This window comes from Schistocerca cancellata, chromosome 5, assembly GCF_023864275.1.
Source record: "Schistocerca cancellata isolate TAMUIC-IGC-003103 chromosome 5, iqSchCanc2.1, whole genome shotgun sequence".
Classification (NCBI taxonomy): Eukaryota; Metazoa; Arthropoda; class Insecta; order Orthoptera; family Acrididae; genus Schistocerca; species Schistocerca cancellata.
Window position 1 is genome coordinate 246,679,477 of NC_064630.1, and position 15,066 is coordinate 246,694,542.

The 15,066-nt window shown below is 39.9% G+C and overlaps 1 protein-coding gene across 1 annotated transcript in view; it reads left to right on the forward strand.

The window, feature by feature from the left end:
* LOC126187618 (NF-X1-type zinc finger protein NFXL1) overlaps positions 1 to 15,066 on the forward strand; it is a 119,795-nt gene that overhangs the window by 34,712 nt on the left and 70,017 nt on the right. Inside the window, exons 4-5 of the mRNA XM_049928811.1 lie at positions 2,696 to 2,874; positions 9,783 to 10,045. Of these exons, the coding sequence (XP_049784768.1) occupies positions 2,696 to 2,874; positions 9,783 to 10,045 (442 nt within the window). The remainder of the gene's footprint in view (positions 1 to 2,695; positions 2,875 to 9,782; positions 10,046 to 15,066) is intronic.

Below are 15,066 nucleotides of genomic sequence, written 5' to 3' on the forward strand. Positions count from 1 at the left end.
TAGGCAGTACACACTGATTGCAGAATTTTCCTTTTCAGAAACATTGTAATCTTCCATTTGGAAACTGTTTAGTTTGCGAAGAGAACTCCAGACCATTTATTTCTTTTGTTGTCCATATAGTTGTTGTATTAAACTGCTATAACAACTAATTCTAAGACTTTGTTGTTAATTTGTTCTATTTTATTTTCACTGTGCTCATTATACATTATTTTAGTTTATTCTAACGTATTTTTCAGACCTACAGTGAAACATAGGCTACTTAGTTCTGCCATCAGTCACTGTAGTTTTATGTGCATTGGATGCAAAACAGTACATTGTCATCAGGAAAACAAGGTGATTCATCAAAGGTTACCTGTTCAAATTTGTTGGACTCTGTGCCCTCTATCTCATTTCTGAAGTTTTTGTGTTGCAACCTGGGTTTTTATGGAAAGATTAACAAGTTTTGTTATAGTAATGGAAATTTTCAGATCTGTTACTAAACCAAAATGAGGAAAGGCAACTACATACTTGCAACAGATCTACGAGGGCGGTTCAGAAAGTAACCTCCGATCGGTCACAGTGCGGGTTGTGGGGGGAGTAGCGACGCCATCTGTGCGTTCACGCACTCAACAGGTCAGTTGGCATCAAGCCGTGGTCGAGTGAACGTCGTACCTGCGCTAGTTTAGTTTTTGTGGCAGTTTGAAATGTGTGCTGCAATAGAAAACCCCGCCAAATGTGAAGTGCGTGCTGTCATAAGGTTTTTTACAGCCAAAGGATATTCTGCAGCAGCTATTCATCGTGAGCTTTGTGCCGTGTACGGACCAAGAGTTATGAGTGAAGGAGTTGTCCGTGAATGGGTACGTTTATTTAAAAGTGGACGAGAAAACGTTCATGATGAAGAGAGCAGTGGTAGACCATCATTGGTGACTGACGAACTCGTTCAGACAGTTGATGCAAAAGTTCGTGAAAATCGACGTTTCTCAATGTCGGAGTTGTCTACTGGTTTTCCACAGATTTCTAAGACTCTCTTGTACGAGATAGTGACAGCAAGATTGGGTTACCATAAGTTCTGTGCACGATGGGTGCCCAAAATTCTTACCGACCACCACAAAACTCAAAGAATGGCCTCTGCATTAGACTTTCTGTCACGTTATGAGGACGAAGGAGAACCATTGTTAAACAGAATCGTGACCGGTGACGAAACCTGGATTAAGTACGTGAACCCTGAGACAAAAGAACAATCAAAGATGTGGGCACATTCAAATTCGCCTACCAAACCAAGAAAAGCCTCGCAAGATTTTTCTGCCAGAAAACTGATGGCAACGGTGTTTTGGGATACCTAAGGGGTGTTGTTGGTTGAATTCATGGAACGTGGTACGACCATTAATCAAGACATGTACTGTGAAACAATAAAAAAGTTACGACGGGCTATACAGAACAAACGCCGTGGTATGCTGACTTCCGGTATCTTTTTTTTGCACGATAACGCCCGTCCTCACTCTGCTCGCAGAACAACGGCCCTTCTTGAGTCCTTCAAGTGGGACGTTATCAACCATCCACCTTACAGCCCAGACCTGGCGCCAAGTGATTATCACCTCTTCATGCATTTGAAGAAATGGCTCGGGTCACAGCGGTTTGATGACGACGAAGAGCTCAAAGATGCGGTCACAGGCTGGCTCCAGGCACAAGCGGGTGATTTTTATGCAGAAGGAATTTCAAAGCTTGTGAAGAGATATGATAAGTGCCTCAATCGCTATGGAGACTATGTAGAAAAATAGTGCAAAGATGTAGTTGTAAGATGTATATATTAAAATATTTTTATTTAACTTGGTGTATTTTTTTAAATCAACCGGAGGTTACTTTCTGAACGGCCCTCGTATGTATCATTAGTTTTTCGTTGATGCACCACTTGCCTTTCTGGTTAAATATTCTCTCTCTCTCTCTCTCTCTCTCTCTCTCTCTCTCTCTCACTCACACACACACACACACACACACACACACACACACACACACACACACACACACACACACCTCTAGATAGTGTGGCTCATAGCGTGATCAACTGAACTGTGCAAGTGTAATGTCAATAGTACACTTTGGAACTATTTGAAGATCTGTTTGTGTTGGACATGTGTGTTCCTAATTTTTCACATCTCTCATACAGTGATGAGCTTAATTGGGCTGTAAAATATTGTACTTAGGATTTCAATTTTCATTTGCCCTGAGCCCACAAATAGTTAAATTTCTTTTTATCTGATGTACTTCTCAACACGTATACATGTTGCTTAATCAACTGCTGTTGAGCCGCGCGGAATTAGCCGAGTGGTTTAAGGTGTTGCAGTCATGGACTGTGCGGCTAGTCCCGGTGGAGTTTCGAGTCCTCCCTTAGGCATGGGTGTGTGTGTGTGTGTGTGTGTGTGTGTGTGTGTGTGTGTGTGTGTCCTTAGGATAATTAAGGTTAAGTAGTTTGTAAGCTTAGGGACTGATGACCTTAGCAGTTAAGTCCCATAAGATTTCGCACATCAACTGCTGTTGAAATATGAAACTGTCAAATGACTACTTTAAGACACTCGTAGGTCCCTTTAAGGGAACACCAGCTTCATGATGGTAGGTACGATGAGCCCAAATCAGAATACGCTACAGTCTTTCAGACTAGTCAATTTTCTAGCTTCCTTTAGAAACAACTCTAGATGAATCATTGTCTCTTTCCTTTCAGTCCAAAATGCCGACATGAGTATGAAGAAAAAGCAATACCGCAAAAGTATTACTGTTTTTGTGGGCGCACTCTGGATCCTCCGTTTCATCCATGGCTCCTTCCACATTCTTGTGGGGAAACTTGTGGACGACCCCTTGAGCCTCTTTGTGGGCATGACTGCTTGTTGCTTTGTCATCCTGGTGAGTAAGATTGAAGTATATAAACATGTTTCTGTTTTTGTACACTGTTATCTGACTATGTCACTCATAACAATGACAGTCATTTACTTTTGGTACTCATATAAAATATTTTTTAATTTAAATAGTTAAACATTTTCTGTAAAATGTTGAAGTTTTATTTAATGTATCAATGTGGAAAGAGAAGAGATAGTGGATGTTTTCATGAGCAGTACAGTACTGTGGGAAGGATATGACAAAACATTGACAGACTTATGTCAAAATAAGGCATGTGAAGTAGATGATATTCCTTCACAGTTAATTACAACAGCAAAATTAAAGGGAATATAAGTTGTAGACAGGGAATAGCAAGAAAAGCTGTTGCGAAAAAGAGAAATATGGTAATGTTGAATATAAATTTGATTGTTAGTAAGTCTCTTCTGAAAGTATTTGTCTGAAGTAGAACCATACATGAAAGTGAAACATTCAAGATATACACTACAAACAAGAACAGAATAGAAGCTTTTGAAATCTGGTGCTACAGAAAAATGCTGGAGATGAGATGAGTAGATTGAGGTGCTGACAAAGAGGTACTGGATCAAAATAAACAGAAGAGAGTTTATGTACAACTCAACTAAAAGAAGGGATTGGCTATAGAACACACCCTGTGGCAGCAAAAGAATCATTAATGTGGTATTGGAGGGAAGTGCAGAGGGCAAAAATTGTGGAGTGAGGTGAAAGTTTGAATACAGTAAGCATGTTCCAGTGGATGTAAGTTGCAGTAATTAGGCAGATATGAAAACTTGAACAAAATAGACTTGTGTGGTGAGCTACATCAAAATGGCTTTCAGGACTGTTTACTACAACATTCTTTCAGATTCTAATAATTGGTTAATTTAATTGTATCCATATTTTGAGGCTTCAGATATGGCTGTATTCAATACACTAGATGTATGAATTAAAAAATGCCTTCAGTCACAACTTTTCATGTTTTATTAATTGACTTTTGATCATGCATAACCTAAGCCAGAATTTAAAAAATTCAAAGTATAACCATAATTGGTCCTGAAAAAGCATAACTTGCTTAGTTTTAAATTGACTTGTAGAGAAAACTGTAGTGCTTCTGTAGTTGTGCAAACAGTAACTAGAAATGCTTGGTAGGTAGGCTGTATGTAATTTCAGAAAGTACAGAAATAATTAGGTGTCTCTCCTCGTATAAGAAACTGATGAGTGATGATTGTGAGCATTTACAAATGGAATGACACTCTGGAAGAAGAGGAAGAAAAAGAGGAAAGACACATAGCAACTGAAGCAGGGAAATACGTTTAATCGGTACCCTCTACCCTCTCCTTCTGTTTTTAAGGGAGTAAAAAATAAAATAATTGATTTTTTTACTCCAAAGTAGATGCTAGCACATCAGGTAAAGAATATACAGATATATGTAGTATTCTTGTTGTCACCTTTAATGAACAAATGTGTATAGTCTTGAATTCATTTCACAACAATGTATCACACATGAGGGAACAGTATGTTTACACTTTAGAAATTTAATAAATGGCTAGAGTCTGGCTCAGAAGCCTCCTAAAACATCGTCTGTGACAAGTAGTATGTTATTGTTTCACAGTTATCTGAATTCACTAAATTATTTTGTTGACAAAAAATGAAGTTTTGTGCAATGATAAAATACTTTTTTTTTTTTCACAAAAAGAGCTTATGGTACTCATACCCACAAACATTCCAGTGTAGAATACCACTTATTTGTGTTTAATTAAGCCTAAACATAGATAGTTCAATGAGTAAAGGTAACAACTCAATAAATTTACACACACACACACACACACACACACACACACACACACACACACACACACACACACCTCTGTACATCAACATTATGGCAGCACAGCAACTCAACTGGCCTGAGATGGTTTGTCACATCAACTGGACGTCGGGGGGGGGGGGGGGGGGGGGGGGCAGGGCAGAGAGTGAGAGGAGGGTTGGGAAAAGGGTGGCTGACAGCTGGGAGGGAGAGGCAGAAGGTGCAAAGGATAGGAATGTGTAACTGGTGAGCTCATTATGGCTGCAGGCATGGGAAGACATGGGAAGTGTAAAAGAGTAAACTGGAAGGAAGAGATGGAACAGAGTATTTGAGTTTAGGGTTTTTGGGCAGGGATAGAAGTGGGTGTGGGGCAAGGGTTGGTGGAGAATGAAGCTAGGTGGGATTACTGGAATGAGTGTAGTGTTGCAAGGTACGTAATTCAGAGCAGCTGATGTTGTTAGGAAGGGACCAGATAACACAGGTTGTGAAGTAGCCATTGAAATTGGGATCTGCCACTAGGTTGTCACCACACCAGTGATCTTGGCAACAGTTCGGCAGTGATCTATTATCTGAGTCAACTTCTGTTTGGTGGTCATGCCCACATAAATGCTGTGCAGAAATTACAGCAGGTCTGGTATAGGATATGACTGCATCATAGAGGGCCTTGTCTCTGATACGAGGGGATAAGCTTGTGACAGGACTAGAATAGGATGTACTGGATTGGTGAATTGAAAAGGTTATGCATCTAGTTCTTCCACAGCTGGACTTCAGCAGCTGCTTTATAACCAGTGCTGTCTGGATCCTTCCTCACACCAGCTTCTCTGAACTATTAGATGGGAGTTGTCCATGTAACACATCCTTTGATCTCTTAATCCTCCTCTATCTCTCACCCTACACCCACATCCATCACCGCCCTAAGATGCTAACTTTGCCCGTGATGCCTTCACACCCCCTTCTCCACAGAGTCCCTATTCTTCTGTTATATTTACCCCTCCTAGTATGCTCATTCACATCATTGTGCCTTCTGCATAACTACCCTTGCCTGCGGCGACAACTAGCTCCCTGGTGCCACGTTCCTATCCCTTGCAGCTGCTGCCTCTCCCTCCCGGCCGACAACCATGCTTCCCTACTTCTCTCTCCAGCTCCCTACCCACTTTCTATCCTCACCCGCTCCACCCAACACAGCTATGGACCAACCTTAGTCGAGTTGCAGTGCTGCTCAATGTAGTTGGCAAGGACAATGTATTCATATAGGTGTGTGTGTGTGTGTGTGTGTGTGTGTGTGTGTGTGTGTGTGTGTGACTAACTCTGAAGAAGGATTCATCCAAAGCTTGGAATGTCCTCAGTCATGTTTATGTAGCTTTTGTATTCCTTTTACTTGTTTCAATCACACAAGTCCAACCACTGGAACTGTTACTGAAACTGAATTTGATTTTCATAACTAGTTGCTTTCTTGGTTAATAATGAGGTGGTATAAGTGCTTGACTGAATTACGAAGAATCAGTTATGAATTACACTACATGGGATAAGCCACCATGTAGTCTCAGTTTTGTTGTCAATAAGCCATGCCCACATAGGACCAAGTACACAGCAAGACTGTTTCCTGTAAACAGTAAGGTAGGTAATGTGGGATAGTATGGCAGGAAGAGGAATGTCTCATGATCACAACAAGCAGAACTGTTCTGTAACTTAAGATGGTGATCCAAGGTTGCAACTAATCATGGAAATAAAAAACAGTTCCAGCTGCTGCAGTGATGGTTGCAGTTGTTGCTCAGATAATGCCTAACAAATGTGCAGCACGAAATACAAAAAATTCTTTATCTTTTACATACATGAAGGAGTTGGTGGAAGAAAGTGCTAACCCACAACAATGTATTTTGAGTTATTGCATGTTATATATTTGGTTAAATTCAGAGACAAGAAAATAAATATTATAAGATAAAGCAGTTTAAATAGTTGGTAGTGATTTTTAGCAGCACATTGGGGATTACCATATTTACCCAATTATAAGACATGGTTTTTTTCCCAGATTTGTCATTCCAGAAATGCGTGGTCATATTATATTTGTGGATTAATCTATTGCTGCTGAGGTCAATGTTTTTACATTATTTAGTAAGTTAGTATAGAGGTTGTCTTACATTTACAAATGATGCTTTGGCTACTGAGGTTTCTTACAAAATTTATTTTGAAGAATCCTGATGGATAGTCTGTAGCAAATTAGCAGTGCATTCATTTGAATATGCTAGAGATTTCCCAATACGCTGAAGTTCTCATTGTAGTAGTAACCGTACTTAAATGATCACAGGACAATTAACTTGTGCGCTAGTGCAAGGGATATTCGAGAAGCTATTAGGTAACAACTATAACACTCTAACGCTCTGTTTAAAAATTGACAATTTGTGAAACAAAGCAGCAAATAGCATTAAATCCTGTCAACTTACAAACATTTATTGTAGTTAAATGTGCAGTAAAAATTCTCATAAGTGTATTTATGCTGCTTTTTAAGTAAAGATTAACATTCATAGGCAAAAATCTTGTTGTGCTAAAATCGTTACTGCATTCTGAACCATTTTGTTTGGTTACAAAACACTGTAATGATTTCCCAGGTGAGTTGCAAATGGTAATTTGGCCACTGTCACGAACTGTATTAGAATACCGGGGGAAAATGCCACCAGCTTTTAACCAGCTTAAGATTAAGATGGTGATATTCAGATGAAACAAAAAAGGAAATTAATCAGGAGTAAAACTTATAACAAACATAATAAATCACATTAAGCCGACTGCAGTTGTCATCGCAAGAATAAACTGCAGTGGACAGACCCATTGTGGAGGTTGTACCAGCGGACGTTCCTAAATTGTGGTATGAGTGAATTGTGATTGCAATCTTTTATTTAGGTATTAGTTGCTGTTGTTGTGCATGACGTGCACCCTAGAAGGTATTGTCATTCGTGTTTCACTATTGCTCAGGCCCAGCATTGTGGAAGGTTTGGAGGTGGAACAGTGGCACCGTCTTGGTTGAGTATTACGATGAGCGCTGCGAGGGGAGTGGTGAGTGGGCAGCAAATTTTATTGTGCTGTTAACCATGGGAATGTAAACAGTGTACCTTGGCTTTTTATGAACACCTAAAATGTTTAAACTGCAGTTTGCGGTGAATCCATTTGTACTCTGAATTGAATTTAAAATTGGAGAAATATTCAACAGCAGCATACATTTCTGCAGGAGGTGTTAAAAAGTTTCAATTGGGGCCAATGGTGTACTTAAGCATTTCGTGCAGCAATACTATCAACACTCACTGTGAGGTATGATGGGAACGGTAGGCAGTGTGTCAGCTGCTGATTCTACAAAGCCAGTGAGATAGTGGCTGGCAGATGATATGTTTGGAATCAAGAGAAATTGTAACATTGTTATGTCAATATGGAAGCGAAATCCACTGTGTGTTCAGAAAAAAACCACTACCTCAGAAACCACAACATATAGCCAAATATTCGTGACAATGAAAATATAAGTTTCACAGTTCTCCTGTTGTTACGATGATGATGATGATGATTAAAAATTGTGATACGACAGACAACAGTAAACAAAGATGAATTGAAGATAAAAATTACTATAAACCGTTTCTTTTTGTTTATTTTATTTCTCCTTATATTATCAGAATGTAGACAATGAATAAATGGGACAAATAATGCATTGTTAACTTTTAGGCAAATACCTTACATCTATAAAAGTTAGTAATTTTGATTACTCAGATTTGTTAAAAAATAAATTTTTCTTAAAGAGCCTCCTAGAAAATGAGATATCATCATATATTCAGGATTGTCTTATACGTGGATAAATATGGTACTTGTTGCTGGCATGTGGTGCAACAAAAACACAACAGATTAGGTTATCAGACTAATCATTACAAACTGAAGGTTCGTACTTTTCTGTATCGACACCTTCATATGAACCAAATTGCTAGATACTTAAGTGAAATTGCTCTAAAAAAAAAACAAGTTAACCATGTTGTCCGTGATGAGGCAGTGAAGAAGAAGAAGAAGAAGAAGAAGAAGAAGAAGTCTGTCTGTCAATGTAGTGAGCTAGTGGTAAGGCCTTTAATGTGACAAATAATTTCACCAGAAATATGTAGCACACTTTCCTGGTGTCCATTAATTAAATAATTTTAAATTTTAAAACATGCTAAGAATTTTGTGTATTGAAGCTGCATGTTGGTATGACAGATTTCATTACATGGAACTTGTGTAGGAGTAAGTGGCACATTAACGAATTGGGGCACTTGCTATCCTGAGTTGACCATTTATGAGGGGTCAAACAGTTTTAGGAACATATCAAATTATGCTACCTGCCTTCAGAAGGTGAAACTCAAAATAATGCCAATGAAAGCACTTATAGTATTACTTTGAGTGAAATTAGACTGAAAAATAGTATTAAAACTTTTTATTCGTGTTTATACTTGGAATTGCATCTCCTGAAGGTAAGCTCTGTCGAGCCATTATATCCTTGTAATAAATTTTGGTTTTCTCAATTAAATTATCTTTTTTGATTTAGGAAACTAAGTGGTTGAATTGAGGATGAACTGAAGGAAAAGCACAATAGAATGACTTCCAAAAGCAGTGTGCAAACAAACAAATCATACAAGACAATGGCAAAATTATATAGTTGGCATTTTTGAGATGATTTTTCATGTGTACTTACATATGGGGTTCACAATTTGCATCATATTCCTTTTAAAGCAGGAAAAATTCTTTGAATAAAACTTCTGTTAAATATATAATGAAAGATTTAATATTCTTTGACTCAACATTTCCCTAGCAAGAAGGTCAGGATAGTTGTTTACAAACTGCAGTACACTTGTACAAGAACACTTTTCCACTTGCTTAAAATCTGTTTGTTTTAAAATACTCAGTATCTACTTCTTTACCCATTTGTTACCTTGACTGCTTCTTTTGGGAGTTTTATATATTTTTTAGCAAGATTACCAGCGTTACTCTTATCCAGTAACTCACTTTTTATATTGTATAATACATATTGTAATGATTATAGCAATTGCCATTTCCATTATTGGTATATAATTTGTGTCTGAGAAACTTCAAATATTTGTTAAATTATTTGCAGGACCGTGTCCACCTTGTCCCAAAATGGTACGCAGCACCTGTTATTGCGGGAAACAACCACCCCGGCCACAGCGTTGCTGCAAAAAGGAATGGTCATGTGGCAGTGTGTGTGGACGCAAGTTAAGCTGCAGGCGGCATGAGTGCCCAGAGCAGTGTCACCCTGGGGACTGCTCTCCCTGTCCTCGCACGAGCAAGCAGCATTGCGTGTGTGGGGCAGCCTCACAGATACGGCAGTGTGCTGATCCAGTGTGGCACTGTGACAAGGTTTGTGGTAACATAGTTATACTTAGTCTAGTTGGTGGCAGGGAACTAGGCACAGGTTCTCAGTGGTGAGACACTGTACTCACATTCAGGTTTAGATTTTTTGTGGTTTCTCTAAATCGCATGAGGCAAATTGTGAGATGGTTCCACTGAAAAACATAGGCCCAGTTCCCTTCCCCATTCTTCACCAGTGTCAGCTTGTGAGCTGTCTCAGATCACCTCATTGTCAACAAGATGTTAAAATCTTAATCTCCTCCCCTCTGTCTCCTTGTGATACTAAGCACCTTGAGGTCATGTATATCTGTTTCCACTGCCTCAAACCAATTCATCCTTCATCATGCAGTGTTGCTACAACTAATAACAGCTGGTCAGTAAACACAATTTGCATGTTGATTTTCTGTTTATTCCATGAAATCATTCTACTTTTTAGTTCAGTGTGAATGTTACTGAAGGGCAGCTGTCTATGCATAGCATAGATCTGTTCGTTAAGTCAAGCTTAATACACTGAAACTACATTTGTCCTTCACATTTATATTTTGTCCTTGTGATGTTTCTAGGATAATGCAGTTGCCTGCACATTGACTCACAGAATTTCGCTATGTTGAGTTCTAGATTTTTCTCTCTGTTCTAAAAGCAAACTATCATAAATGTTTCATAACTGGCATAATGTGAGTGCACATGCCCTGCTGTGCACGAAATATATTGCACATAAATCGTGTTTCCAGGTGGAGTGACAGAATAATGATTATGTGCCATATGTTTCCAAAATTAATTTGATTGTAAAATAATTCTCCCTGCCCATTAGAGTATTTAATTTTTTGCTTTGAAAGACTTCTATGTTTTCTTGAGAAAATATTCATCTTATGCATCTGTCAAATTTGAGAATGTTCTAAGACTTCTGTTCAAATCTCATTTGTCAGCACATCCAGCTCTTTATCATATAGGTTGAAGCAAGAAAAAGCTTTTTGTGAATTATTTGTAACAATATTTTCTTTGTTTTGGCATCAGACTTCCAGTTGCAGTTGCAAGTGGGATTTTGCACCATGCAACAGAATCTGCGAAATACAAGCGAAAGGAGTATTTCAGTATATAATGTATCATACTAAGACTGAGGCTATACTCATGAACACATGCTGACACCCACCCTTGAGTCATTTTCCCAGTTCGAAAACACATCGCGACCGCTGCCTATCCCCTTACAGTGTGCTCCCTGTCTAGTCCTGTGTACTCCTCCTTGGTTGACACGTAAATCATGAATTAGGACCAATCTACTTCAAGGACCTAATGTTTGTCGCCACCAAGACCCTTCATCATCTGCTACTTTTGGTGGTTCTGGTGTATCCGTGTGCTCCTGTCATTAACAGTGATGGCTCTGCTGTACTACCTGCTGAATTTTCTTATTTTGGGTCCCACTTGACATGGGAATCCAAGGGACCATTTCACCCAACTTTCACTTCGACAATCCTACATTTACATTTACATCTACATCTACATCTTTTAATATATTTTGTATGGGATCTAAAATTTAAAAACCTCTCTCACACCGGCCTGATTTAGCTTCACTGATCAGGATAGTAAAAACATGCGTATATTAAGGGAATTTTCATTGACAAAGCAGGCTTATCACATTTACACAGTTCAATACTGTTCTATCCTGATTAAATTAAGCTTAACTTAAATTCCATAAGGCAGTGAAGCAATTTCGAAGTCTCGGTGCGACGAAAATTGTCAGTCGATCTCCTGGAAACATTTGTAATAATTATTAACTTTCGGTGATCACATGGGGAAGACCGGAGATCTGCTGGTAAGACCGTGTTAGCCTATTTATTTGAAGTAACTGGATATCTTGAGCATACAAAATGGCAGGTTCGTCCAGTGTAAATCAGACGTTCCCCACTGATCCCGTGCAACACAGCGTAGTAAGCAGACATTGTCAATAATAATAATCCCTTAAATAATACGTGAACACACTTACTTTAGTTTAGTTCATGTATTAAATTCCTTCTCATACAGAATCTCATCAAGATGGCGACTAGCTCAACTATACATACATATACATCCTTCTTTCACGACTAATCGGCAAGAAGTCCCTATTCTTTTTCCTAAGAGAAAACATAGATAGCAGAGAAGTTATTCCATGGAGTAAATGGATGCTCCAAGGAATAATTGGGCTTGAAACTACTTTGCATTGATAATCGGTAAGATAAGAAGAGATATTTCGAGATATGTACTGAGTTATATAATTTATAAAATTTCTGAAAATATCATGGAGAGACCGCTGCAAGAGACATTACAATCTACATCTATACTCCGCAAGCCACCCAACGGTGTGTCGCAGAGGGCACTTTACGTGCCACTGTTATTACATCCCTTTCTTGTTCCAGTCGTCTATGGTTCATGGAAAGAACGACTGCCGGAAAGCCTCTGTGCGCACTCAAATCTCTCTAATTTTACATTCGTGATCTCCTCGGGAGGTATAAGTAGGGGGAAGCAATATATTCAATACCTCATCCAGAAACGCATCCTCTCGAAACCTGGGCAACAAGCTGCACCGCGATGCAGAGCGCCTCTCTTGCAGAGTCTGCCACTTGAGTTTGCTAAACGTCTCTGTAACACTATCACGCTTACCAAATAGCCCTGTGACGAAATGCGCCGCCCTTCTTTGGATCTTCTCTATCTCCTCTGTCAACCTGAGCTGGTACAGATCCCACACTGATGAGCAATACTCAAGTATAGGCCGAACAAGTGTTTTGTAAGCCACCTCCTTTGTTGATGGCCTACATTTTATAAGGACTCTTCCAATGAATCTCAACATGGCACCCGCCTTACCAACAATTAATTTTATATGATCGTTCCACTTCAAATCATTCCGTGCACATACTCCCAGATATTTTACAGAAGTAACTGCTACCAGTGTTTGTTCCGCTATCATATAATCATACAATAAAGAATCCTTCTTTCTATGTATTCACAATACATTACATTTGTCTATGTTAAGGGTCAGTTGCCACTCCCTGCACCAGGTGCCTATCCGCTGCAGATCTTCCTGCATTTCGCTGCAATTTTCTAATGCTGCAACTTCTCTGTATACGAGGTGCCTTCAAGTTCTAAGGCCTCCGATTCTTTTTCTCCGGACTGGAAAGAGATAGAAACATGCGCATTGTTTTAAAATGAGGCTGCGTTCATTGTCAATATGTCCCAGAGATGGCAGCACCGTACGGCAGATGGAATTTTACCGTCAGCGGCGAGAATGAGAACTGTTTTAAATACTTAAAATGGCGATGTTTTCCTTACTTGAACAGTGTGCAATCATTCGTTTTCTGAATTTGCGTGCTGTGAAACCAATTGAAATTCATCGACAGTTGAAGGAGACATGTGGTGATGGAGTTATGGATGTGTCGAAAGTGCGTTCGTGGGTGCGACAGTATAATGAAGGCACAACATCGTGTGACAACAAACCGAAACAACCTCGGGCTCGCACAAGCCGATCTGACGACATGATCGACAAAGTGGAGAGAATTGTTTTGGGGGATCGCCGAATGACTGTTGAACAGATTGCCTCCAGAGTTGGCATTTCTGTGGCTTCTGTGCACACAATCCTGCATGACGACCTGAAAATGCGAAAAGTGTCATCCAGGTGGGTGCCACGAATGTTGATGGACGACCACATGGCTGCCCGTGTGGCGTGTTGCCAAGCAATGTTGACGCGCAACGACAGCATGAATGGGACTTTTTTTTCGTCGGTTGTGACAATGGATGAGACGTGGATGCCATTTTTCAATCCAGAAACAAAGCACCAGTCAGCTCAATGGAAGCACACAGATTCACCGCCACCAAAAAAATTTCGGGTAACCGCCAGTGCTGAAAAAATGATGGGGTCCGTGTTCTGGGACAGCGAGGGCGTAATCCTTACTCATTGCATTCCAAAGGGCACTACAGTAACAGGTGCATCCTACGAAAATGTTTTGAAGAACAAATTCCTTCCTGCACTGCAACAAAAACGTCCGGGAAAGGCTGCACGTGTGCTGTTTCACCAAGATAACGCACCCGCACATCAAGCTAACGTTACGCAACAGTGTCTTCGTGATAATAACTTTGAAGTGATTCCTCATGCTCCCTACTCACCTGACCTGGCTCCTAGTGACTTTTGGCTTTTTCCAACAATGAAAGACACACTCCGTGGCCACACATTCACCAGCCGTGCTGCTATTGCCTCAGCGATTTGCCAGTGGTCAAAACAGACTCCTAAAGAAGCCTTCGCCGCTGCCATGGAATCATGGCATCAGCGTTGTGAAAAAATGTGTACGTCTGCAGGGCGATTACGTCGAGAAGTAACGCCAGTTTCATCGATTTCGGGTGAGTAGTTAATTAGAAACAAAATCAGAGGCCTTAGAACTTGAATGCACCTCGTACTACAGCATCACCCGCGAAAAGCCACATGGAACTTCTGACACTATCTACTAGGTCATTTATATATATTGTGAAAAGCAATGGTCCCATAACACTCCCCTGTGGCACGCCAGAGGTTACTTCAACCTCTGTAGACGTCTCTCATTGAGAACAACATGCTGTGTTCTGTTTGCTAAATCTCTTCAATCCAGCCACACAGCTGGTCTGATATTCCGTAGGCTCTTACTTTGTTTATCAGGCGACAGTGTGGAACTGTATCAAATGCCTTTCGGAAGTCAAGGAAAATGGAATCTACCTGGGAGCCTGTATCTAATATTTTCTGGGTCTCATGAACAAATAAAGCGAGTTGGTTCTCACACGATCGCTGTTTCCGGAATACATGTTGATTCCTACAGAGTAGATTCTGGGTTTCCAGAAATGACATGATACACGAGCAAGAAAACCTGTTTTAAAATTCTACAACAGATCGATGTTAGAGATATAGGCCTATAGTTTTGCGCATCTGCTTGACGACCCTTCTTGAAAACTGGAACTACCTGTGCTCTTTTCCAATCGTTTGGAACCTTCCGAAATTGAAATCTCCACCTAAGACTATAACATGCTGAGGAAATTTA